This window comes from Temnothorax nylanderi, unplaced genomic scaffold (genome assembly GCF_030848795.1).
Source record: "Temnothorax nylanderi isolate EJ_2023f unplaced genomic scaffold, tnyl_v1.0 TNYL_tig0592_pilon, whole genome shotgun sequence".
Lineage (NCBI taxonomy): Eukaryota > Metazoa > Arthropoda > Insecta > Hymenoptera > Formicidae > Temnothorax > Temnothorax nylanderi.
The window spans coordinates 48,411-74,224 of NW_027249654.1; the positions used below are offsets into that span (position 1 = coordinate 48,411).

General features: G+C 36.5%; 1 protein-coding gene across 1 annotated transcript in view; it reads right to left on the reverse strand.

Moving 5' to 3' along the window:
• Positions 1 to 14,886: 14,886 nt before the first annotated feature.
• Positions 14,887 to 25,814, reverse strand: part of LOC139784162 (uncharacterized) — a gene marked incomplete at its 5' end in the record, with an annotated part of 41,899 nt that continues 30,971 nt past the window's right edge. Inside the window, 3 exons of the mRNA XM_071723324.1 lie at positions 14,887 to 16,592; positions 17,059 to 17,190; positions 17,419 to 17,603. Coding sequence (XP_071579425.1) covers positions 16,448 to 16,592; positions 17,059 to 17,190; positions 17,419 to 17,603 — 462 coding nt within the window. The remainder of the gene's footprint in view (positions 16,593 to 17,058; positions 17,191 to 17,418; positions 17,604 to 25,814) is intronic.

Consider the following 25,814-nt stretch of genomic DNA (forward strand, 5'->3'; position numbering starts at 1 on the left):
GGTATTAGTAACAGGTCGCAAACGCCGCATATCTTTTAAAAGTCAACGGTTGACGTGAGAAAATAATAAACAGTGAGAATTACGACACGTTCGTGATATTGCATAGTATTTGGTAAGTTCCATTTTCTTGCGAACGTCAATCGATTATCATGAATGATCTTTATTGAAAGAGGAAGAAAACAATGTTCTGTTGTATAAATCTACTTAAGAAATTGTAAAATATATTTGATAAAATTGATAAATTTGATAAAATTGAAAGAAAATGTGTATCTTTGATGAAACATGAAATTAACTTTTACTTATTTTACGTCAATTTTTTCTATGGCTATATATATTTTTTGATAATAGCATTAATAGCTGCCGTTTGGACATAATATATCTTTAAAAATAATAACTTAATTACATATAAATTCAATTGGCATTTTTTTAATATCACAATTACAGACGTGCGCTACGCGCGTGCTATTTGGCTAAAGCCAAATGTATGTTATTAAAATATTATACAGTTACTATTATATACTATTAACCCCTTAAATTTTTCCTTTATACATGTATATATATAAATTAAAATTTAAAATTTAAAATTTAAAGGTAGATAATATTCGACACTGACTGGCAATAAAGATTTATTCGTAAAGAAACCATTGCGAAAAATATTTAGTTTCTATCAGATATCTAATCAGATAAAAACAGGTCTGCACATATATCAGAGGATATTTAAAGATTTTAAGTTTTAAATTTTAAATTTTAAAGACAAGAAAGTAAACTTTTTTTCGCCAGTGAATAAATAACAAGGTAGATAATATTTGACACTTACTTCAAGTCAAAGTCTTTATTGCCAGTCAGTGTTGAATATTATCTACCTTGTTATTTATTCACTGGCAAAGAAAAGTTTACTTTCTTGTCTTTAAAATTTAAAATTTTAAACTTAAAATCTTTAAATATCCTCTGATATATGTGCAGACCTGTTTTTATCTAATTAGATATCTAATAGAAACAGATCAACCTATAGAGGCCCACCACCATCCCCACCGATTCCGATCGACGATCTTCTTTTATTTACAATACTTTTTTTTTACATTTTCGTCATTTATTTTATTTCTCTTACAATATATACAATATATATATATATATACATTTATTTTACAATATATACAACATTATAAAAAAGTTAAGGGAGACCGGGACAAACTCGACGATTTTTTCAAAGGCAATTTTCAACAATTAATTAAAATTTTCAAGCAAATTTAATGGTACACATTTAAAGAGCGTTCCTTCAGGTACAAAATTGCTTAAGAAAATTTTGCTGTACGTCGCTTAGTTTTACCCCCAGGAAAGGAAAAGTGACGCGAAGACAAATTAGAAAAGAGAATAAAATGCTTATATTGTTAAAATTTCAATTTCAACATAGTATAAAAAATTAAGATCGCCAACAGTTAAAATGTTGGCTCCAAAATCAAAAAAATAAAAAATAATAAATAAATAAATATGAGCTCCATATTTGGCGGGAACATTTGAAAATATATCATTCTAAAGGGTTTGGGGTCCGCTGGACCCCGGGTGGCATTTAAGGGTTAATCTGGAACTTATTTTTTATTGTCTGAAACTAAATATACATTTGTTTATCGTGTATTTAGAAAGTACAAAAATTTGGAATTAAGTAAAACAATCATTGGAAATAATGAGAACAAAAATTGTTGAACATTCAATTATTTTCATCTAAACTCATGTCTGAAAAACAATTTATGCAAGTAAATTCGCGATTACACGTGCGCACACATTTGTCATGGGCCATATAGCTGCATGACAAGCATCGTTTATTATTGGGAGCCAATAAAACGGCGTGTCGACTTTGCCCCGAATGTCGTTTTTTACTTTTGTTACTCCAAAAATATAAAAATTTTGAAAATATGCAAAAACTATTATCGGATTTGTATAAAGCATCGAATTTCCCATCAAAATCACTTACCGGTAGATTCGCAAGAGTAAAGCTCGATGAAAGAGTAGAAATTTTCGAGAGATCAGAAAAATTACTTTTCACTATCAAAAAGGCTTATGTCGCGCTAAAAATTACACCACAACTCAGAATGTCACCAAATTCCGTTGATAATACTGGCACATAAAGACGCATTTACAGTAGGAAAGGCAAGTTTCTACGATAGATTTAAATTGGCAAAAAGCCTAGTGTCAAGTTTGCCCCGGTGTCGAGTTTGCCCCGGTCTCCCCTACATTATAAAATTGAAAATATAATATACAATTTTTTTTTTATATATAGTTACATATGCAACATTCGGTATGCGTACAATAACACGAAATTTTTACAATGTAAAACATGTGATTATTACGTAACATTTCTTATTATTAATTATTGAATAATAATTTCTAAGTTTATTTTACTTTATTTTTAATTACGTGAGCAATTACGATTAAAAAGATTGTTAATAAAGGCCGTAGCCGGATAAGAAGGATCAATGTGCCCTCACACGGATCATGCTCATACACTTAAAGACGATAACACAGCAGGAATTACTTAATTTTTATAAGGTGACTATTTTGCCTTTAAATGCAGAATATATACATATACATATATATATATATATATATATATATATATATATATATATATATATATATATTTAGGATGTCACATTTAAAATAGGTCGAAAAACTTATAAAGGATGGGGTTGATGAAAAAATGTGTCAATAGATGATTTTATTAGGTTATCCGGGATCCGTGTGGGGCCCAGTAGGAACAAAGTCAATTCTTTTTTACTGGAAACTTCTATTTTTTATTGTTTCATTGTTCCCTACTAATTGATTTCAACAACTTTTGTTTGAAACATTTTTATTTGTCTAATATTTTTTAAGATATTTAATTAAAACTTATGTCACATATATACAATTTTACATTTTACAATAAACTATAGATATTTATATATATACAATTTTACATTTTAATAGTCGAATGCTCTCATGTAAGATGTGACTCCGGATGGCTTTGTCATTTACCATCGAGAAAACTTCCCGGGTCGTACTTTTTTACTTTTTTACTTTTGATTTATTGCGCGACTCTATGTAATTATATAATTTTTATCGGCTGAAGAAGACACTGTGTGTTCGAAACGTCCCGTCATATATATGTATGTATTATTAAATAAACTTTTAATTTGACATCTACTGTTGTGCTCGATTGTTGGCCTTTATTCCTATTTTTTAACCTTTAGAGGCCGGGAAAAGGACTTGAAGAGTTTTTTTTTTTTTACTATTTTTCCCTTATTCAACACACAAATTTTGCCTGAAAACATCAAATAGCTTGTGTTTTTTGGATGGTCGATATTTCGACCACCCCCGGCCTCTAAAGGTTAATTAAAACTTGTTAACTTTTTCAATATTTAGCTTACAATATCTCGATAATTGTTTGTCGGAAGGAAATGTGGTACAGAACTTTTTAATTTTATTTGATCTCGAGAATCTGTCGCAATAGTTCCCCATTTTTTAACACTTTTGTATCTCTTTGGAGTTTTTATGTAGTATAATAGAAGTATTTAAAAAAGTTAGGGTACTATTGCAACAGCATATTCTTGAAACCAAATATTGACGAGATATTGCAATTTGATGTTTAAATAATTTCTCAAATCAAGTACCTATAAATGAGCTGCATGTCTGCATATTCCAGAAATGAGAATGGCATTGCTTTGAAATCTCAAGACTGAAAACTTGTGTCTTGATAAACTATAGCGCTTGATTTGAGAAATTATTCAAACTTCAACTTATACAATATCTCGCTTAATATTAAATATATCCAAAAACTGTAAAGAACGCTTCGACTGAGTTTTTTACGTAGAATATACGATTTTTTAATGACATATGTTAATTGAACACCCTGTATACATATATATATTTAAATGCATTCAAATTTAATTCAAATTCAAATTTAAATTTAAATGAAAAAATTTTATCGTGATGAAACAAATGTTTAATATAAAATATCATTTTTTATGACGCTTGATTTTTTAGAAGAATGACTTTGATGGTTAAGAAATTCTAAATATATTTAATATATAATATCTCCTAGGAAAATGTATATAACAAAACTCGACGTAAAGTGTCAGTACATATGATATCCTCGGTAACATCAACAAAAAAGAGTTCTCTTCATACTAGAGGAGTAAGTGCCAATTTATCGACCAATAAAGACGTCAAGAAAATCGACGATATCATGTCATTTAGAAGAAGTCAAAGTTTATATCCTCATTAAAAATTAAATACGTTTATTGACTCCCCTCAGGGTTGCAAGGCGTTTTGTAGGGACGTTCCCAACCCTTTATTCAATTCTCATCCAATACTACCCTTCTCCTTTCACTTAACCCTTTGGACCAACGGCTTAACGTCTCTTTCCGAAAGACGGAGCTCAGTTTGCTCCGCACAAGAGCCTATCTTGCACGGAGGGCGCAGCTTTCGGAAAAACATTCCATGTTTACATGGCTCTAGTGGACTCGAATCCTCAATAATTAAACCGTTTTAAAAATATTTTCTTCGAATAGACATGCGCTTCTTTAACAAGGAAAGGCTCAGAACTGAACTTTATTGAACTCCGCCGATTTTGATGAAACTCTTGATAGGATTACAGAGAAAGGTTCCCCCGAATGTAATGGTACCCCTACTTGGGCGCAGACAGGCAATCGTTTTCGAGATATTTTATTAATAATTTAATGTTGACTTCAGAATAGAGTTTATTAGGACACCCACATTTGAATATGTGTGACAATGGATATAATTTATAGACTGGAGTTTACACTGAGAAAAATCTCTCGGAAAAAGTTAACACAATATTGTAGACCTTATTTTGTCAGATAAGTAACTTTAAATTGTAATGTAATAGAAAATATGAAATACACCGATTAACTACAATTTTGTAGCAAATTTATTTTGTCACATGCAAACACAAAAACTGTGATTCTGTGAAACAAACGCGCGAATTAATATTGTAATATTTTACAGTCTTAAGCAGTTTGTCAATTGATTTCAGACAATCTGAGAATAATTTTTTAGAACAATTTTTTAGACTCATTTACTACAATTTATCCCTGTCCCTATTTGTACTATTATTTGTAGAAGAGATCTTCACAATTGTACTATCTGATGCTACACTTTTTTCTGAGTGTAAATCCCACAATTAATTAATTTTTTTATATAATAATGTTTTATGATAAAAATAAATATTATTGATATAAAAAATAGAGGAAAGCAACGGGAAACTACCTCCAGGTATCTTTCCAAGGGAATCTCATGGATTGTCTCATGGTAACCAACTTAACATCATGAGAACAAACATGAGATCACGACACTTCAGTTATGAAGTATTCGACCGGAGAGAGATATATGAAAAATAAATTATTTTAATATAAAAAATTTATATTGTATAAATTATAATATAAATGGTTGTGATATAAAATAACGTATAAATAAAATAATTATCAGGCAGTTACCATATCCACTAATTTTTTCATAATATTCATTGCTAATTAACAAATTTAGGTTGTAAATAGTTCTGAGCAACTAGAAATAACCGATTTTGCGACAAATTTCTTTAATATTCATGTCGAACATCGCTCTGAACCTCATGACTCACATGGATTTCTTTCCCTGTCATTTTATACATGAAACTTCAAAGCAGTATAGCTCTTCCATATCCAAATATTTGGATACCAATTTTTCACATGTTAGTAACATCCCTTTTCGATGAAGAAAAATACTTATGTAGGACATGTAAACATTAGTGTAAAAAAATGGCGGCCATTCTTCTGTATCTAAAAAATCGAATATCATAAGCAAGTTTAAATTGTCATATAAAAAAATGTTTAACAGTGTTCAAGATTCTGTTGATTTTACATGTTTAAGTAAACCTTCTATTTCACGAATCCATTGGTCCCAGCTGCCCGTAGGTGCCCATTCATGAAATACAAGAGAATTCGGGGGGAAAAGACGCGTTAGTGATAATGGCGAGAAGCTTCACTGTTTAATTTCGTAATTTTTTTTACGTTTTTTTAGGCATAGATTGTGTGTATGTGTGTGTTATTTATATTGCTGTGACACACACACACACACACATACACACACACACACACACACACACACACACACACAAACACACACACTGTGTGTGTGTTTGTGTGTGTGTGTGTGTCACGGCAGAGATAAGGACCTCACGATTCGTCACTCCCGTAATATTAATGACTCCAAACCCTCTCTGCTGTAAATTATTTTTTTTACTATAATTTTACATTTATTAATAATCTTTATTGCCACCTTGATCGCATCGCGCGCTATCAGAAGAAGCAAGCGAAGCGCGAAATAAAGAATTCAGGCAATATAGGAGAGATCACACGCGCAAATTAACAGGACTGCTACGAATGAAGATCTTCTTAACCATCTGTTAATCACGTCTGATCCTTTCATCTCAAGTTTACGACCAAAACTTAGTGATGGAAAAAAACAAGATTTGTTCTCTGAAACTCGAGCACTTCTAAAATAATTCTTTTACTCTGCCTTTTTTCTCTTTTTTTATTATCCTTTTATTTTTACCCTCTATTTTATTAAGATACACCAGGATGAGTTTGGAGTCAATAATACTGCGAAAGTGACGAGTCGCGGGGTCTCATTCCTGTGCGATTTTTATGTTACTTTTATGTATATGTATATATACCTGTGTGTGCTGTATGACACACACATACACGTACGCACGCACGCACGCACAGCAGAGAGGGTTTGGAGTCGTTAAATATTACGGGAGTGACGAATCGTGAGGTCCTTATCCCTGCTGTGACACACACACACACACACACACACACCACACACCACACACACACACACACACACACACACACACACCACAAACCACACACACACACACACACACACACACACACACACACACACACACACACACACACACACACACACACACACACGCAAGATATGCAAAATCCGACCGTGCAACCTCCATCCACTACGCCACAGATACTCGTCAGTGAGTATGCTAATAAACTCTAAAGACTACTAAATTTATTTCTAAAATATTTCGGAAATGGTTGATTATCTGCATCCAAATTGAGGTATCATTACATTCAGGGAAATTTTTTCTCTAATTTTTCCAAGTTTTATCAAAATCGGCGGAGTTCAGTTCTGAGCCTTCTCTTGTAAGATATAAAAGAAATTATTAGATGACAGTGACTTAAAAGAACGCATTTGCTTATATGCACAATGAGAAGAAACTTGACATATTTCTTTACCTATAGAAGTTAATAAATTACTTATCAGTGTAGTTACCCTTATAGAAAAATGCATTCAACCCATAGAAAAACCCTTAAAGTTGGGTGTGATTTCGGACCGCCAATAGACGGTTAACCATTTAAATGATGGTTAACCTTCTATTGGCGGTCCGAAATCACACCCAACTTTAAGGGTTTTTCTATGGGTTGAGTGTATTTTTCTATAAGGGTAATACTTGCAAAATCTGCAAATATTTGCAAAACAAGCATTGAATCATGACTCATAACGTTTGTACAATTTATTATAGAAAGAGAGTCTTATATTATTCAATTTTAATTATCATGCTATTAAAATTTTGTAAATAGTATTTGCACAATTAACATGTAAAAACTTTTCTTATGACACACACACATATACCTATGTATATATGTATATACACGCGCACACGTGCATGTACGTGTACAAATATTTTTAAAACGGTTATGTACATTTTCCATGAGTGTATAAACGTTTATATCATTATATCTTATGTATTTCTTATTTTAGACAATTATTAAAAAAAAATGATCATTTTAAACGTCTTTTAAGTAACAAAAGTAAGGTGAATTAATTAAAAATAACTGTAGATTTTCGACCAAATTCCAACATCTAAAAGTTTAGCATTTATTATTGGAAATTATTTTTTGATATACACATAAGATTCGTTTATACATGATATACATATAGACATAAATTGATCATATTTTAATGTAATACTGAAACTTATAAATAAATATATAACACGCATTTCTCAAATCGTATTTTTTCTTTAGAATCCTTTCATATTTTTTTCTAATAGGCAAATATTACATACTAGACATGTATGTAGATATATCTCACATATATCCTTGTTTTTTATTTCTATACAACAAACAAACAGATTTATTTATCTATATAAAGAAATAATTTCTCTTCTAAACAGGGCATGTCATCGATACTCGAATCTATCGAAATATTAAAGTTAAATAGCGCGCGCCTGTAATGTCTAGTATATATTAAAATATACACATATATATTAGAAATACGTATGTAAAATTATAGATAAAACTCTTTTATATTTGTACAATTATTATATATTTTTTAAATATAGATAAATCGCGCAAAAATATCTGCTCCGATTAAACAGCCACCGTCGCCTCGATAACCCTCAATTACTGATTGTAGGAGTTAATTATTCGCCAGGCTAATGATCACTAATTGTTCGCGATATACAACACTCGCGTTTCGAGAGACAGCTACGCGACGTCGACCAGATACCACCGAGACAGAACGTAGAATTACAGCCAGTTAAACCTGTGAAAGTTAATGAAAGATTCGGCATACCTACGTCGATCTCTTATCGTTCGTTGAAAGTTTTCGATATTTTTGAACCGGCCGCGACCGCGGCCGCGCGCGTCGTGCCGCGTAGGAGGGGTAGGCCGTGACGTCACCGCGCGGGGCGCGCCGGGCCAGAGGACGTTCCGTCCCTCGCATTCCTTGAATCCTCGCATTATCTTTCGAGCCGCTGAAACGAGTGCCACGGGAGGATATGCGCGATCACTCTTTCGCAATTAAACGATGCCACGGCCGCACTATCGAGCTCCTCGATGCCATGCATAAATGCTAAATATGTTACGCAACGTCGTTTTTGTTTTCTGGAGCAGGTATTTTACTTGAGATATACGAGAAACGGCCCGCGAATCGCCGTACGTCTTTCTCTCGCGATCGCTGCTCCTTTAACGACGTGAATTGAGAAAGGAAGAGCCGCGGAGGGGTGTCGATTGCTCGTCAACGCGTTTACTTTCCGTGTGGATTTACGCGTTTATTCGAGATACATTGCGCGAGTTTTCCCGGAGAAGATATTTCGCTCGAGATTACAAGAAACGGCCCGCGGATCGCCGCGCCAGCCGTCTTTTTCTCACGATCGCCGCTCCTACGACGACGTGAACAAGGAAGAACTGTGAAAGTGTCGATCGCTTGTTAAAGTGTACGTGTAGTTTCCGTGTGGACTTAGGCGATTTGTTCAATCGAGATACATCTCATACGTCGCGCGAGTGATATCGAAGTTCAAATCAGTTCAAATCGCGTCGGTGCTCTGACTCGCGTAGTGTACCGCGCACTCGCGCAGTACTGAAAAACGGCGCCATGATTGTCCATTGGCGGAACGTCGCGTCGCGGGCACGCAACGGATCGAGCTCGCGCCTGCGCTCGTCACGACGATGTTTCACGGTGATTGTTAAGGAGGGTCCACATTATCGAGCAGAACCGCGAGCCGAACTTCGCCACGAACCGAAATTATCGAGCCGACAAAGATTGGCTCGATAATGTGGACGCATGATCGGTTCGCGGCGAAGTTCGGCTCGCGGTTTTGCTCGATAATGTGGACCCTCCTTTACAGTGCGTACTACTTGTAGTGAACTCGATACCGTCAGGTTTGACAATCGTGTGGTGTAGACTTATGTGGCACTCGTGCGTCCGGCGGCTCGCCGAAAAGTGAAATGCATATTTCGCGAGGAAATAGCCGGCCGGTATCTGTCGCGCGCGACACGACGCGCGTCGCGACGCCGTACTTTCGAGCGCCGCGGTGCCGCGGGTGTCTAACTCGAATCTTAATTCGTACGTATCTCCTCGTACGTGTAGTTATATTCGAATTTTCGTGTGTGATATACAGTGAAAGAATGTTCGGACGAGATTGTCTCTCCCGTGACGCCCGCGTCAATCCTTTTTCTCGGGAGACGAAACGGGTGGCGCGCGAAGTTGGCGCCGCGATTCTCCGAGTCTTTCCCGCTTCCCGCCGTAACGTTCGTGCCACGTGTACGGTGTAACGTCGTCGATGTCGAGTGGATCGTGTCTCTCTTCCCGCGCGATCGTACGTGTCTCTCTCGCTCCGTTTGTGATATGTAGTAAAGCCCGCGTCGATTAATTCCGAGAGTGCGTATAGTGTCGCGCGTTACTTCGGTAATTAGCACGCGCGATCGTAATTAGCCTCTCTTTCGCGAGTGTTGCGTCGAACGTACGGTTGTGCTAGTGAGAAATGGAGGGACCTGAGAGGAGGCGGCGGCCTGGGAGGCATCGGGCGACGGCGGAGCAACCCTGTGGTGAAATCAGGTGAATATATCATTATTTATATATTGCTCGTTAACTTCACTTCGGAATTAATTGTTTAATTTTCTTTTTTCGTTTATTTGTAAATCGCCTGGTTGAACGATTCGTACAAGTGCACCTGAATAATTTATATAAGTAATAAAAAGGGAAACTTTTGTTTGTGACTTTGTACGAAAGTTTACGGAAAAGATTTCTCCGCGGAAGTAATACCTAATCTTTTATTCCTGGTACTTACCTTTAAAAGACGAATAGCATATTCGTGTAATTCATGTAAAATTATTAGGTTTTTTTTATGTTAATTGTGTGTCATTCGAGCGCTAATTTGGATTTTGTATTTGTGTGTTGCAATAGTAATTTAAAAAAATTACTATTTTTTAAATTGAATAACGAATAAGATGTTCGATGCGCGTAACAATTATTTAATCGATTCGATTATTTATATGTTACAGAAAATATCCACGCGGGAAGTAGTATCTTCGCATCGAGGGAACAGTAGCTGACATCCCGAGCAGCCTGAGAGGAGGTGGAGGCCTAGGAGAGGCATCAGGCGTTGGCGGGGCAACATGCGGTAAATATAATTTATTTATACATATACATATATTATATCTTATATGGATGGATCATTTACTTTTCAACCGGATAGTTATTCAGAAAATAAAAGTTAGAGAAAAAGAGTTTTATTGTAAAAATTCTATAGAAGCTTATGTTCAATGGATAGAGTATTCTTAAGAAATTACAAGATTATTTCATTAAATTTAAATAACAATAAACAATAATATAAAATTTAGTGTTTAATAATCATTTTTTGAAATATTGACTGTCTCTCTCTTTTGTACCCTGTTTTAATTCGGATTTTCCATTTGTTTGTTACAGAATCATCGTAACGACATTGCAGAATAACTCCGCTGTTGCGCATCGGTCGGTAAGTAATGATTAAAATTGTATGATTAAGGTAACGAATTTATGACAATTACGTCAAATATATTGCAGAGACGCTATGTCAAGTTATCACAATAAATTATTACATATATTACGTTTCATAGATTCGTTGCCTTAAAATGGAGTGACCGGGTCAGATTAGGATTTAACATTTAATCCTGGATAAATCACATAAATTGATTTATCGTACATTTTGTCATTGTAAAAATTCCATCCCAAATATCTTTCAGGATTAATAAGTGTTACATAAATTGGTGCAAGAATGCAATATATACGCTTAGAAATGCTTTTAGCCTGCATATATCACGATTGAAGATAAAAAGTACCTTGCATTATTTTAATCATTTATTGTTATGTATATACAATCTATTTAATATATTTTTTACGTAATCTATTTAACAAAATTGTGTGTGTTCACGATCATTATTTAAAATTATTTGTTCCTATAACGCACCAATTTTAGCCTAAGCTTTCACAGTCTATTCATATGTATTGATGACTGGTTTTTATACTATACTAGTACTAGTCCATCCATCCATATCTAAAAAAGGCATGTAAAGTCGATACTTGAATCTATCGAAGTTTATTGTTGTCGCTTTTCCGCGCGATGTCGATTGGTTCTCTCGCTGCGCTTACTTCAATTCACGAGCAGCTGTCAACGTATATTTTGACAGTTGTGTGTATCAAGGAGTTAATAGTGTAATAGTATAGTATAATGTTAAAGCTAAATAGCGCGCGCGAAGCGCGCGTCTGTGATGTCTAGTATCTAAAAAAAGGCATGTTAAGGGTGAGTTCCACTTATCGCTCGCAACGCTCGTGAAATAATTTCATCCTTGTTGTTTGTCAAATGTTAAACAAGGACGAAATAATGCTCGCGAGCGTTGTGAGCGATAAGTGGAACGCAGCCTAAATCGATACTCGCATCTCTCGAAAGTCTCGAAGTTTATTGTTGACTCTTTTCCGCGATGCTGATTGGTTTTCTCGCTGCGCTAACTTCGTGAGCGGCTGTCATAGCATATCTTGACAGTTGTGTCAGTTGTGTGTAATGTTAAAGCCAAATAGCGCGCGCGAAGCGCGCGTCTGTGATGTCTAGTAATCTATAAATAGTACACGAGATGATACCACCGTGATAAGTATAATTAAATCTTTTATATTTAAATCTCTCTTATCTTTATTACAAATAGTATGTTTATTAAGTACAAGTTAAATATAAATTATATTAATTATATTCGATATTATTTCGATTACATATTAAACGATGTATATGTATAAAAGTAAAATAATAGAATATAATACAAGAATATTCCACTTTATATTAGTATCAAATTAAGGAAGATTGTTGTTAATTTTCGCAATGCAAAGTATTATTCTCATATTAAACATATTTTATAAAACTTTTTTCATTATTAAATTAATTTTAATTTTTTATCTTTTTACATTTGTAATTTTAAAGAACAAATTATTATAAATCATAATAAATCAAATAAATTTTTTAATCCGTTTCTTTATCACAAATATCCTATTCTAGAAACTGAAAGAATATTATTTGCAATTGTATCAGATTGATGAAAAGATATGAACGCGCGCCTTTCTTTTTTCGTATTAATATAATTACTTTCTATTAAGAAAAGGAATAAAACATAAAATAAATTTTTGATTAGTTATTTAATTCCTGGATAAATGATTTTAAATAGGAAAATAATAATTACTTTACTTTATAATAATATTTATATATTGGTTAATATTTTGTAATAATTAATATAATAATTCATTTATCTAAACTTTCTCTTTGCTTGCGCTTCTTGTGATTTAAGACTTTCTACATTTTTTAATATGCTTTGTTTGTTTATTTTTATTGTATTTGCCGCAGAAGAAATAAGAGTTTAATTTTAATACAATTTAATTCCATTTTGCATACCGACAAGATACTGTTATCTCGTCGGTGGTTTGCATAAGCCCTACTTCCGCGCTCGCCACGTTAGATGTCGCCACCGTTACCAACGTTGTAGGGCGCCCGGATTTCAAACTTGTCCGCCCCGCGCCCGCGCCCGTCCGCCGCTAGATGCAATTCGCGCCATTCGCGGGCGGTTGTCTGAGTTGACAGTTCGCGTTCGCGTGTCCGTTTACGTTTGCCGTGTTACGCACCGCGATTCTTTCCGCGCCGTATCCTCGCACGATTTCTGCATCCTCGCGCAGATTCGACGAGAAGTCTCGAGTTAAGGTATCCCCGTCCTTTCATCAGCTATGTCCAGGCGTAGATCGCTAATCCTGATTTCTAGAGCGGGGTTATTAAGCGATACGCGCCGACGATAATGATCTCGATATATTGGAGCGTTAATAATACATGTATTCACCAACATTGTTCGCTGTTTTAGTTCCTGCCATGCTCTTCCTGTCCTTCCATCTACGATTCCATGAACGATTCAACGACTTATACAATGTGTCTCCCTGCGGTCGGTGAGTGCCCTCTCCTTCCTCTTCGTCTATTTGTTTATGTAGCACTTATAGCCGCTATTATGCATAAACATCATCATGCAGGATTATATAGGGTGCGATCCACTAGACGCTTCAAATGTTTCAGAGCATCATTTTGTCCTTGTTTAACATTTGATAAACAACAAGGATGAAATGTTTCCAAGAAGCGTTTGGAGCACCAAGTTGATCGCACTCATAGTGATCGTACACAGTCGTGCATATGCAAAAGCGAAATTTCGGCTCTTTCGTGCAATGTTGGATTTTCGAAAACTCCACGATAAATAATTAATTCGCGTCTCATTAGATGATTGATACATTTGATACTGTATTCCTTAGATCCATGCGCGAATTTATATTAACCATAACTCCCATAATTTTCCATAACTTCCTCGTGAGAAATAAAGACCGATTTACGCGCGGATACTTACAATTTGTGTATTACAAAATTGTGAATTAAATTAAATATATTTCTAATTCAAGTATGATATAAAATTATAAATTTAATATATTTTTCTTTAACATACATTTATATATAGTATTATATGTATATTTAAAATTGTAGATATAGTATATGTAATATATAATACATGATATAATATATATTTATATAATATATATAAGCAAATGTAATATAAATAAAAGTGTAGAAATACACTTGCGCGTGCGCGAATCGTACGATGGAGAAACGCTTCTCCAATTTGGACTGAAGAATGTCACGTTGAGGCAGACACGCAGTTCTCCCGCGATTTTTAATTCCTTACGTCGAAAAAGTCTGAGCGGTTTCTGCGATCCTTTTAGATTCGAGCAATAAAAAACGCGCATTATCCTTTCATCCTCGGACGATATTTCGCTTGACTTTTCGTTAAATGCAAGATGGAAGATTCCATCCAAAGAGATTTACGAGTAAGAGTGATATTCATAAATAGATTTTAGAAAGCTTAATTGCAAAAACCGCGAAGGTATCTATATATTAGTTTAACATAAGATATGTTTTATATTGTAGACTGTAGAGATATTAAATTATAGGAGACCATTTTTTGAGAATTGAGATTGGAAGAGGGAGAATGAGATAAGAAGTGAAATCGTACAGTATTATATTTTATATTCTCTAGATTATATTATAGTCACGTAGTAAAGAAAAGCGGCGGTATTCGCAGACAATTGCATAGTCCAAGCACGCATTTACGTTTCGACGCATACAATTGGTCTACCGTACTTAGTTCTTTGTGATTTTGCTGTTTTATTAATAACATAAAAAATACAAAGTTACAAACGCGCGGTTCGCAGCGCGTGGATAGGTCACCCACGTGTGTTACATCACCTGCATGAAGGTGTAAGAACAGCGCCCAATCCTCTCTCTCTCTCTCTCTCTCTCTCTCTCTCTCTCTCTCTCTCTCTCTCTCTCTCACCCTCTCTCTCTCTCTCTCTCTCTCTCTCTCTCTCTCTCTCTCTCTCTCTCTCTCGATTAAATATTAAATTAACGAACGTGGGGGGAGGGGGGCGTACATCAATGCTCGATTAAATACAATAGAGATATTCTGTAATCGTGTAACATACAAACTGGGGCTACATTAACGATCTGTTTCGATTCTGCGCGTTCGCTCGTGTCCGTGTTTCGCGTGCTTTGGTATTTCTTATTCATTCATCATAATAAGCATATTAGTCATATAATTACGTTGCGTATAGTTTAATTGAAAAAGTGAAAACCATGGGGAGGGGAGGGGGTGCAAGCATCGGGGAATTCAGCTCGCCAAATTCGATCATCCACGCGTGATCCAACGAACCGAGAGCTCTCTCGCGCGGAACGGAAACAGGATCTCAGACTAGGCTCACGTCCGAGGTCTTCTTCTCAGCGTAAAATCTATGACACCCGAGGTATCGCTTATCGTATAAAATTATCATTAATTAACTTAGAGACGTTATCGCACCCTCTCATGTCAGATCTACGTGCATAATTTCGGTGACTCGCCGCGCGATTTTATTCGGCGAGTTTCTTTTGCCGTCGAGATTCTTGCTCAATAGACAGTCACTCTTTTCTCCACGAAGATTATTATTAGAAGCACTTTATCTCGTCACTGATAATTTTCTAATGCAATCGTTAATTTATATATATCGTTCTATCCTAGAGAAATCGTTTCAGTTAACATAAAATCTTATCTTCTTATCTTAACGACTCGAAATCTTACGATTGAATATCAACTTACTTATTCTCTCTCTCTCGCGATGGAGAGAACCGCCGCTGAACATCGAGCGCTATAAAATTATACCTCATCAATTAAACATCGAAATACTATATTACTGTCCCCGCGAGACGATCACCGGTACCGAAAAATCGACGACCGTTATCACTTCGTATCCTCGCCGATCGCGGCAAGAAAAAGAAAGGAAGCGACGACGATACATACGCGTGCCTAAATAACGACGTACATTTTTATACACATAACATACGCGTACATGTACATGTAGCAAGTCTCTCTCTCTGACGAAGACATTTAAAAGAAAATAGAAGAAAATGGCACCGTCGGTTTCTCGTGCGCTTCGTCGCGTGCTCTCCGTCTTCATTGGCACTAGAATCGCATTTTATCGCGATTTTTATCCTCGTTCTCTTCGCTATCCGTTGCCGTCTGCCGCGGCCCGTTTAGCTTCTGAATCGATGATTTAGATTCGTGCGGTAGTTCGTCATCGCGTCGAAAGTGTCCCTCTTCCGCGGACACTTGCCTTGCCACTTCATGTACTCGCCGAACTCGCAGTTAGGCATTGCGCACTCGTTGTTCTGAATGCATCTGTAAGCCAAAAAAATTAGATATAACACAGATTGGAGCTAGTCGGTCGAAACGTTCCTTTACATTTTTAAATAATCGTTCTACGAATATCGGAGTACTTTTCATGTGCAGAATTACATTATTGATTTTTAGCTGTTGAGAAATCAGTTTTTATTCGAGCGAAATTTTTGGAACAACAAGGTTACTAGAGCAAACGTATTCGTTACAATGTGTAAATGTTTGACAAAGTACAGTTGAAGCTAAATTGGACTTGAAAGTCCCGCAAAGCGATTATACTGAAATTTTACGGTACCTACGGCATACAAACGGAGTTCGCATTATTTTGTCTTGCAAATGCCGCGGTGATTAGTATGTAGGTGCCACGATATTTTACCGTCGCACTTTTAAGCTCATGCACGCGTACTGAAATATTTTTCGGCATACGAAGTATGCAAAGTATCGCAAAATTGCAGGTAGACATACTCACATTCTGTCCGCAAGGGAGAAGAATACCTTCCCACGTTTGGTCTTTATACAATTTTCGTTGCTCTCGTAGCAGTTACACTGGCAAATTCCTTCCGGGGTGATCCTCGGCGTGAATTCCGATGGGCAACGGCATCTGAAGTAAATTTCTTAAATAATTATTGGATTAACGAGTTCAATTTTCAGCAACAATTATAGGATAGTGAGAAATTTTCTGAGCCGTTTCTCTGTTTAAAAATGCTAAGCTATTACGTTAAAATACGAGTACAATATAAATGAATGGGTTTAAATAAAATAGTTTCGATATTTTATGTTCTATCGACAATAGTTGCGGATTGTTAAAGATGCTCTTTCGCGAACTTACGGTTTTCTCGCCGGCGGTTTTTTCATATTTTGAGGGGGCGATGAAGACTGATAGTGCCGATAGACTCTCTGGTCCGCGGGCTTCTCGTTCGTCGTGTCGTACTCGGACCTCTCCTTGCATTCACATTCCGTGTGATTGTAGAACGATAGCTTCTCCACTACGCTGCCACCACCCACGCTCGTGGTCTGCAATAAAATCAAGAATAAACATTATACGAGAATGTTAGAATGCGTGCGCGATACGCATAGCCAATGTCGATACATTATGCGCGAGAGAGTCGAAAAGCACGTTCGAGAAACTCGTCGGTAGATATTCTTCTATATACCGTTCTTCTACACCGTCATTTATTTATTCGTTAAATATTTACTTACGCCGCAGTGCGGAAAATGGTTACGCGGTGGCTTCGCGATGTAGCGGCCATATATAAATATTGTCGATTTAAATTCGCGCATGATACGCGTTTACGCAACTTTGTAAATAATGTTACACGGTACACACAGGAAGCTAATCCAGCTTCCTCCTTTCCTTATAGCTATACACGGTATCGCGGAACTGTCGTCCTTCCTTTAGAGCTCTTTAAGCCATTTAAGGCTCTCCAGAAAACAACAATTATAGTTATGCGATATTCTACATCGCATTTTTCACAAAGTTTTTAATGATATTCATACGTGTCGAACAATCAACACGGATTGTAAATATGCAAGTGAACCTTTGGACATAACAGGCGAACATTCTAGTCACAACGCGACGGCGGGACTAATGAGAGCAACGAGGCTACAGACTGCATAACATTATGTTTAAAAACCGAGACTATCGACTCGTACACGCCCGACCCGGTTCTAATTGGGTTCAATTAACCCGGCTCACTTTTGTATGCCCTCCGCCGTACAACAAACTAGCCGTTTTACCGACTGACACGCTGCCGGCGCAGAAGCTATCGTCGGGCCGCATTTAGCCAGCCTTTAATCGGCTCTAATTGCTCTGCATCACTGCTCGCACGTACCGATTTCCGCTCGCATCTGACGTGATTTGATCGGTCGTCGTCCCAATAATTGACGTGGAATTGACGTTCGATATAAATAGGCCAATAGGCGAACGCGATAATACGCTCGGTATTACGTCGAACATCCGGCCAACAGTTTCACGGCATATATGTCAGTCTTCTTGACGACTAATTCCTTAGTCTCATTTAAAAATTTCATTCCTATCCTAAAATATTATATAGCCACGCTTTCTAGGACATCTTATAAATAAGGATTTAATAGACTTAATTTCACCATTGGACGTTCTTGACGGACATCTATTATCGTTTTTCTCACTACTTATATCTTCCACGGAAAAATAGATGAGGTTGGCGATCGATTTTCTCCCCTCTCGTTAAAATGTGAGGCGAATTCGATCGAATCGTCGCGCCAGGAATAAGAATTCGGTTAATTGAAAGAGGTTAATTGAAAGTTAGAAAATCACCTGCGAGAGAAATTCTCTGCGCCACGCGTCACATCGCAAGTGAAGCACGTCGCGCTCGTAATTACACCACCATTTCCGTGCCAAACATTTGGCAACGAGTTGATTGATGCGCATCATGTGCAATAGAAAGCTTGCAATCCACCATGTATTACTCGAAGAAAAAAAAGATCGACTATGTATATTATTACGCGTTTTAAAATCGAAATTCCTGTTTGCTGCGACACGCTGCAGAACGCAGAAGCGCGAGGGTGCATTAAAAATCCAACTTTTGCATTCGTATAGTGCCGCGCGTCGTTTCGTATTATGCGTATTACGCGACGTGCGAAGAATGCACGGTGTTTCTGCATCGGAGATAACAGAGAGTCGCAAAACTGCAGGGAAAGTACCAACGATTTCGTTTCGTAGCTCAGAAGTACTTACGTTACCACGAAGGCAGTTCCTCGAACTTTTTATCTCGTATAGAGATACCTTCCGACGATCTCTCTTCCTGCGAATCACATGTGAGACTTAAAGTGAAACTAATAAAAAATTTAATCTTGTTACGCGAAACTTCTTTATATCGGCCGTGCATTAACGGGCTAGCACAAAAATACTCCCGTTAAATGGGTCGCGGTACTCGATGGTAGGGTACTCAATCACCGAGATCGATGACAATGAGCGAAGCGGAACGACACGCTACGATTGTGTGTCCGGTCGACGGTGTCGGGTAATCAGTCACGGTTAAGATTCTATTTATTCGATTCCGCAGTCGCGCGTAATCACGACGTTGCGCGCCGCTCAATTAATGCCCTTTCGCTACGTGGGGTATAGCACGAGGGTATATACGATTGCGACAATCGTTTCTCGCGATGTCATTAAGAAGGCAGGATTGCGACAGCCGTTTCTCGCGGTGTCTTTCAAGGCGGCGCGGGCGCGGCGGAACCAGGCCGGAGGCGATATAATCCTACTTATCAGCCATCGACGATTAATTATTACTTTTGTCGCACATCTTGAGTTCCATAAAAAAAAATTCTATCACAAACGAAAGTCGAATTAGTCCGATTGAAAAGATCGACGCGTTTTCGATCGAGAGCAGTCTAAATACATCATAAAGTCCTATGAAACGAGATGCGAATCTGTATACGACAAATTGCGCCGAAGAATCGCGTGGGACTCTTTTTTCCTGTCTTGATAAAGTGTGCGGATCTCGCTGACCCTTTGTAATACGAGCTGCATCCACGGGGCGTTCTCCGTCTCTCTCCGAGACGAGCTCCGTCAAGTCGGTACACGAGGATTGAGATTCGCGATCGTCTCTGACGGATTGCCTGGCCGAGGGATCGTGGTCATAAATTTCATGTCCCAGTGCCGTCGGACGTCCTGCGGGGAATGCACTCGCTCTTTCGGAATTGCTTGATATTATATTCTTACTGTTCGCTGCAATTGCATGCACGAAAAACATTCTAGATTATTTCGTCAATAGTTGTCTCAAATAATATAAATTTGCTTCACGATTTCTCTTTAAATTTGCTTCTTCAAATATCGTGTTTTGATAACTGTGATATTATCAGAAAATTATTAAAATTTATATTGCTATTTGTTCCTTAATCGGATCAAACGTTCATTGCGTGTTTCATGCTTCTCTCTTTGCGTGCACTCAACATCAATACTCGGACAGAATGCATCTCCTAAAGGGATGCATCTAGTCAGTAGAAAGGTAGTAGCGTGGCACGAGGTTCTCCATCGGTCTCGTGTTACAGAATTTTTGTCGGGAAGTGCGACAGCGTGGAATATAGCGTAGGTATGTTTATGGGGTGTGCAGCTAGTGCGCTTATACGACTCCACGCCCATAGTATAAAGTCAGCTTAAGGAGTTGTCGCCGATGGCGATTGTGCGCGTTTCGCGCAGCGTGAATAGTATTCGATCATTCCTCGCTTATGTTCGTACGTTAAGCTTTGGAAGTGACACGGAGTAATTTGCGGCAACGAATCGCGACAAGATCGATGAAAATTACACGATATGCTGACAATATGATATTTATTATTGGCCGAGAATTATAAGACAACTTACAGGACGTTGCTGCGAAACATATTTTACTTTGCGTTTCTTAATACCATAGTCTTTCGCGCATACAGTTATGACGATCGCGCCATATAATTGTAGCATCGAGCGTAGGAAGCGGAACGTTCCGAGAGGCGGACGATTTCCATAATGCGCCACAGAGATGGGCAAGAGGGTTTCTTCGAAGGCTCTCGCCGTGAGTCAGTACCGTGGATACACGGGAATTCCGGAATTTAATTTCCACGAGGATTATCCCTCTCGCGGGATCGGAGCAGCTGACCGGAGTCGCCTCATTAACATTCGCCGTATCTCGCTCCAGGCGTTCGTTCGTGAATGAAACACAGGAACCCGGCACGAAATCACGTGCACGCCGGTCTCGAGAGAGATCGGTGAACCGTGTCGAAGGCACGTCTCTCAGACGAATATTCCGTATTCCATGCTCCGTTTTTTTTTTTTTACGTGTATCCAGCCATCGACGACTGCATTCGCAAAATTCTTCGTCGATCCGTTTCGTTATTTAAGAAAAATAGTCCTGATTATTCCATGCATCATAAAATTTTATTTTATTTTATTTTTATTGTGACATGTACAATTGTACATTGTACCTCATAATACTTTTCACATAATACTTTTATGTGGCAACCTCGAGATTAAATAATAAATCAAAAATTCTAATATAAAAATTTTAAAATTTCAATAGTTTTTGAATATAGAATTTGTACGGACACACACACACACGTATCAATTTATTATTTATTTATTTGTTTGTTTTTATTAATTCACTATTAATTTTCAAACGATATTGATTTTTACTACTTATAGCAAATTTTGCTTTCTTTGATTTGTAGGTAATCAATTAATAAGCTATAACTGATTTTAAAGATTACATGCACATTATTATTATTATTTTTTTTTGAAGTATTTATGTAAAAGTAGAATTCGTGAGAATTTCAATAATAAATAATAAATCCATTTGAAAAGAATTAATAAAATCTGACATTAAAGAGTTAGCAAATCTAAATTTGAAGACCACAGTTTATTTTTATAATCGGAAAATGACAATTATATATTGCAAGTCATCGTTATTATTTATTTCTTTCAAATTTTTATGTCTTGAGAAGAATAAAATTGTACAATTTTAATAAATCAGGAAAAAACAAGTCCTCTACATATCTTATGCGCTGCGGCAACTAAATTTTATTTTCTTGATTTATTAGAAAAGAATTAAGTTATAAAGAAAAGTTCTTACTTTTATAAACTTATAAGTTAGCCAGTTAGCGGAACCTTTTTTTCTTTGACAACTTTTTAGCAACAAATGAGTAACAAATAAAAATATTAATTAGAATTGGTTTTGCTCATTTTGTTCCGCTAACTTATAAAACGTCTTTCATAAAATCCCATAATCACATTTCTTTATGGATGTAAAAATTCGTCATAAAATAGTAATAATATATTATTTTACATAATAATTATTTCGATTGGAAGAAGATGAACTTCATTTTTTAACGAATAAACGTTAACTTTAGTAAGTTAGCTCATTATGATAGCCCATTTGTCGAAATTGACTTTAAATCCTAAGAACAACGTATATTCAGTTTAAAATACAGTTGCAAAGCGTTATATATTCAAAATCGATTGGCACGTGGCCTTGGTGTTTATTTTTTACGGCGTACGGCGCGGCGTGTGTTTTTATCGCGCGAGGCACAGCTAAGTAGTGGCGCGAGGCGCTCCGTATCGTTATCTTTCAAAACGCGATTATTCCCTGATGCGAATAATCAGTTCAGTCTGACTAATCACCTCCATAATTAATAATGAAGCATATCAAGGTGTATTGAAATAGATTATCTCGCGCGATTTATTTGTAATTTATTGAAAATATTATACCGAAGCGATAAGGACTTAGAGATTATGAATTCAATTGCGGTTTATGATGGGTAATAGTTATATGCCTTTGACAATTTGATTCGAATCATCTCGCGCCGTGCTTTGGAATTTTCGCTAGTTTTAAACCGTAATTTTCAAACCGAGGACATACAATATAAAAGACAATCGGGGGCATAAAATACATGAATTTATATCAGTTCGAACAATTTAAATAACAGAAATCCGTGGTATATCGGGCGTTTATACGCGTATGTATTGCGAGATTTATTCGAATTTTCGAAATGCGTTACCAAATGTAATACTGAATCTAGATTGGGTATTTTGGAACAATCGATCGCGCGATCCATTAATTACATCGCGCACATAGCATCAAAACAAAATTCAGCAATTGTATATCGGTAATTTTGTCTATCGTTGTTCAAAATTTATTAGTTGCACTAATTTGCTAAACCTTGCAGATATCGTAGCTCGTATTAATTATATATATTTTTTTTGCGTTTGCGTATTTTTCTCTGTTGTCACGATAATACAGTGCGTAACAAAGTGTGTACGATGCGCAGTTAACGTGTGCAAAGTATCGCACAATTGTGATTTCACGAGTGTTGTGTATGTGTGTGTCAAAAACGAAGGAAACTGATAACGAGAGGAAGAGATCTGGGAGGCATTGGGCAACGGCGGAGCAACCATGGGGTGAGTAATTAATTTATTATCCTATTTGTTACTTGCATAATTAAATTAGAATTATTTTATGCGCGTCTCAGTTATTTGTTGAAACATTAGGTGCTATAATTTAGATATATTTGTGTTTTACAGTTCAACGCAGCTGGGTTTAGCGTAGTTCAACTTAGTTCACCTCCGTCGTTGCGCATCGTTTCGGTGAGTGATGAATTACATATTTAATTAGGAGTAATGGATCTATGAAAATTGTATTGCATATATACATAAGAAATGCGTAAATGTATGCCTGAAGTTAACGTAAAATATAGAACAGAACGTAGCGTCCCATAAATTCGTTACAACGGATAATGGGCGAGGAAATATTAAAGTTATATTTAGTCTCAAAATATATATAATTATATGTCGATTATTATGCATACAAAAATGCACATACGTACAAAGCTCATGAAATAGAGCTTATTATGTGTCAATATACTGGCATATTTTGACGAATACTCTACATACAGACAAGCTTTTCAGAAAACTCAATTAGAAGCCATGAGAAGAGATAATATATTAATAATGTGATTTGAGCAATATTTTAATAAATGCATATTATAATTGATTGAGTTTTCAAATTTCATTACTTATTATTATAGATAAATAGAGAAAAGAAGAAAAAAGAGGGAGAGAGAGAGAGAGAGAGAGAGAAATAAAATAAAAATGTAATAAGTAAAACTCTGCCGTTTTTTTAATATAAAACTTTTTCTAAATTTCTTTCTGATGTTCGTATTTTATGGACGATGAAAATGTTTATTTATATTTTGTATATATTTATGTAAAGTAAAAATATTTTTACTTCACATAAGATCTATATTTTTTGATAGAGATTGGCGTAAGAGGTATTTGTTTATCTCTTTTCCACCTATTCCATCGATTAAAATCTCAATCACACGCATAGGCACGCGCGTTAAGATACGGGAAGACGCCTTCACAGGTATAATCTTCCGAGACCTTTCTAGACCTCGCTTTACTCGGGAACGACCTTTTCGCGAATCGACGGTTTCATCAAATGTTAGAAGAGCCCGGCGCGCGAAAATTAGCGGGATAATCGCATCACGAGAGCAAAATAAACCGTGAACGTTATGCTTACATGCTACTTATGCCACTTTCCATACTATTTCGCAACGGATAATATTTTTCATGACTACTGCCTACAACGATATTACTTCATACGCTGTAAATCTTGCCGGGGAGAACGTTGACTCGAATCCCGTTAAGTACCGTTTGCTAGTCGAAGACTTGTGTCATTGTAATAAAAGTGTCTATCGAGCAGACGCCACATATCGCATGACTGTCCCATACACAAAGTTATCAGATGTCTCGAGTATCGCAAAGGATTGTTACATTTTAAAAAGTGCAGACTAAACAACGTCGACAGACTTCGTCGTTTTAGTGCCTTGATATAGTATGTTATAAATGATATTAACTGGACATATTAATGTACACGAAAATTTTTTTATACATACATTTGTGTAAAAGATATATTTCAACGTTTTTTAAGTGAGCGTTTTACGATGACGAGTTTTACGGATTTATTTTCGAATAATATTTAATGTTCGATATTACACACAGAGAAATGGACAGTTCGTTCAAAAATTAACAAATGGATAATCCGATATTTTTAGTCGGAATTATGAAAAGCCGATCAAGATTAGAATAATGTCCAATCAATGATAGCCGGATATCATTAATAATTGATCGGCTATTCATAATTCCGATTAAAAATATCGGATTATTCATTTGTTAATTTTTGAACAAACTGTCCATTTCTCTGAGTGTATACGGATGTGATTAATACACCGGTAGGTCGTGCAACGGTTTCGTACAAAACGTCTGGCGGTTAAAATAAAATCCCCCCCACCCCCGAAAAACGTAATGAATCCTCGATTAATCGACTCGTTCGCGTAGGCAAACTGATTCGGCTGCCCCCCGGCAACAATAATTAATTCCCAGCAATCCCAGCGTCCGACGGTAATTAAAAGACGGGTCGCTTCGTCATCGCACCCACACGGTCGGCGTTGGGAAAAAGACGCGCGTGAGTACCCGGGATTACAATGTGGCTTTGTGCTGCTCACGCTTGCGCGTAATTAACATACAATATTCTCGGAGCAGGGAGGTCCGTTTCTCAGAGAGAGAAAGAGAGAGAGAGAGAGAGAGAGAGAGAGAGAGAGAGAGAATCAAGACGTTCAGTTCTTAAAGATGGTTCGGGAACATTAATCCGTTAAAGTGCCATTACCGAACGTAAGTTTGTTCAAGAAAATACGAGCTTTTAGAGGAAACGGTTGCAT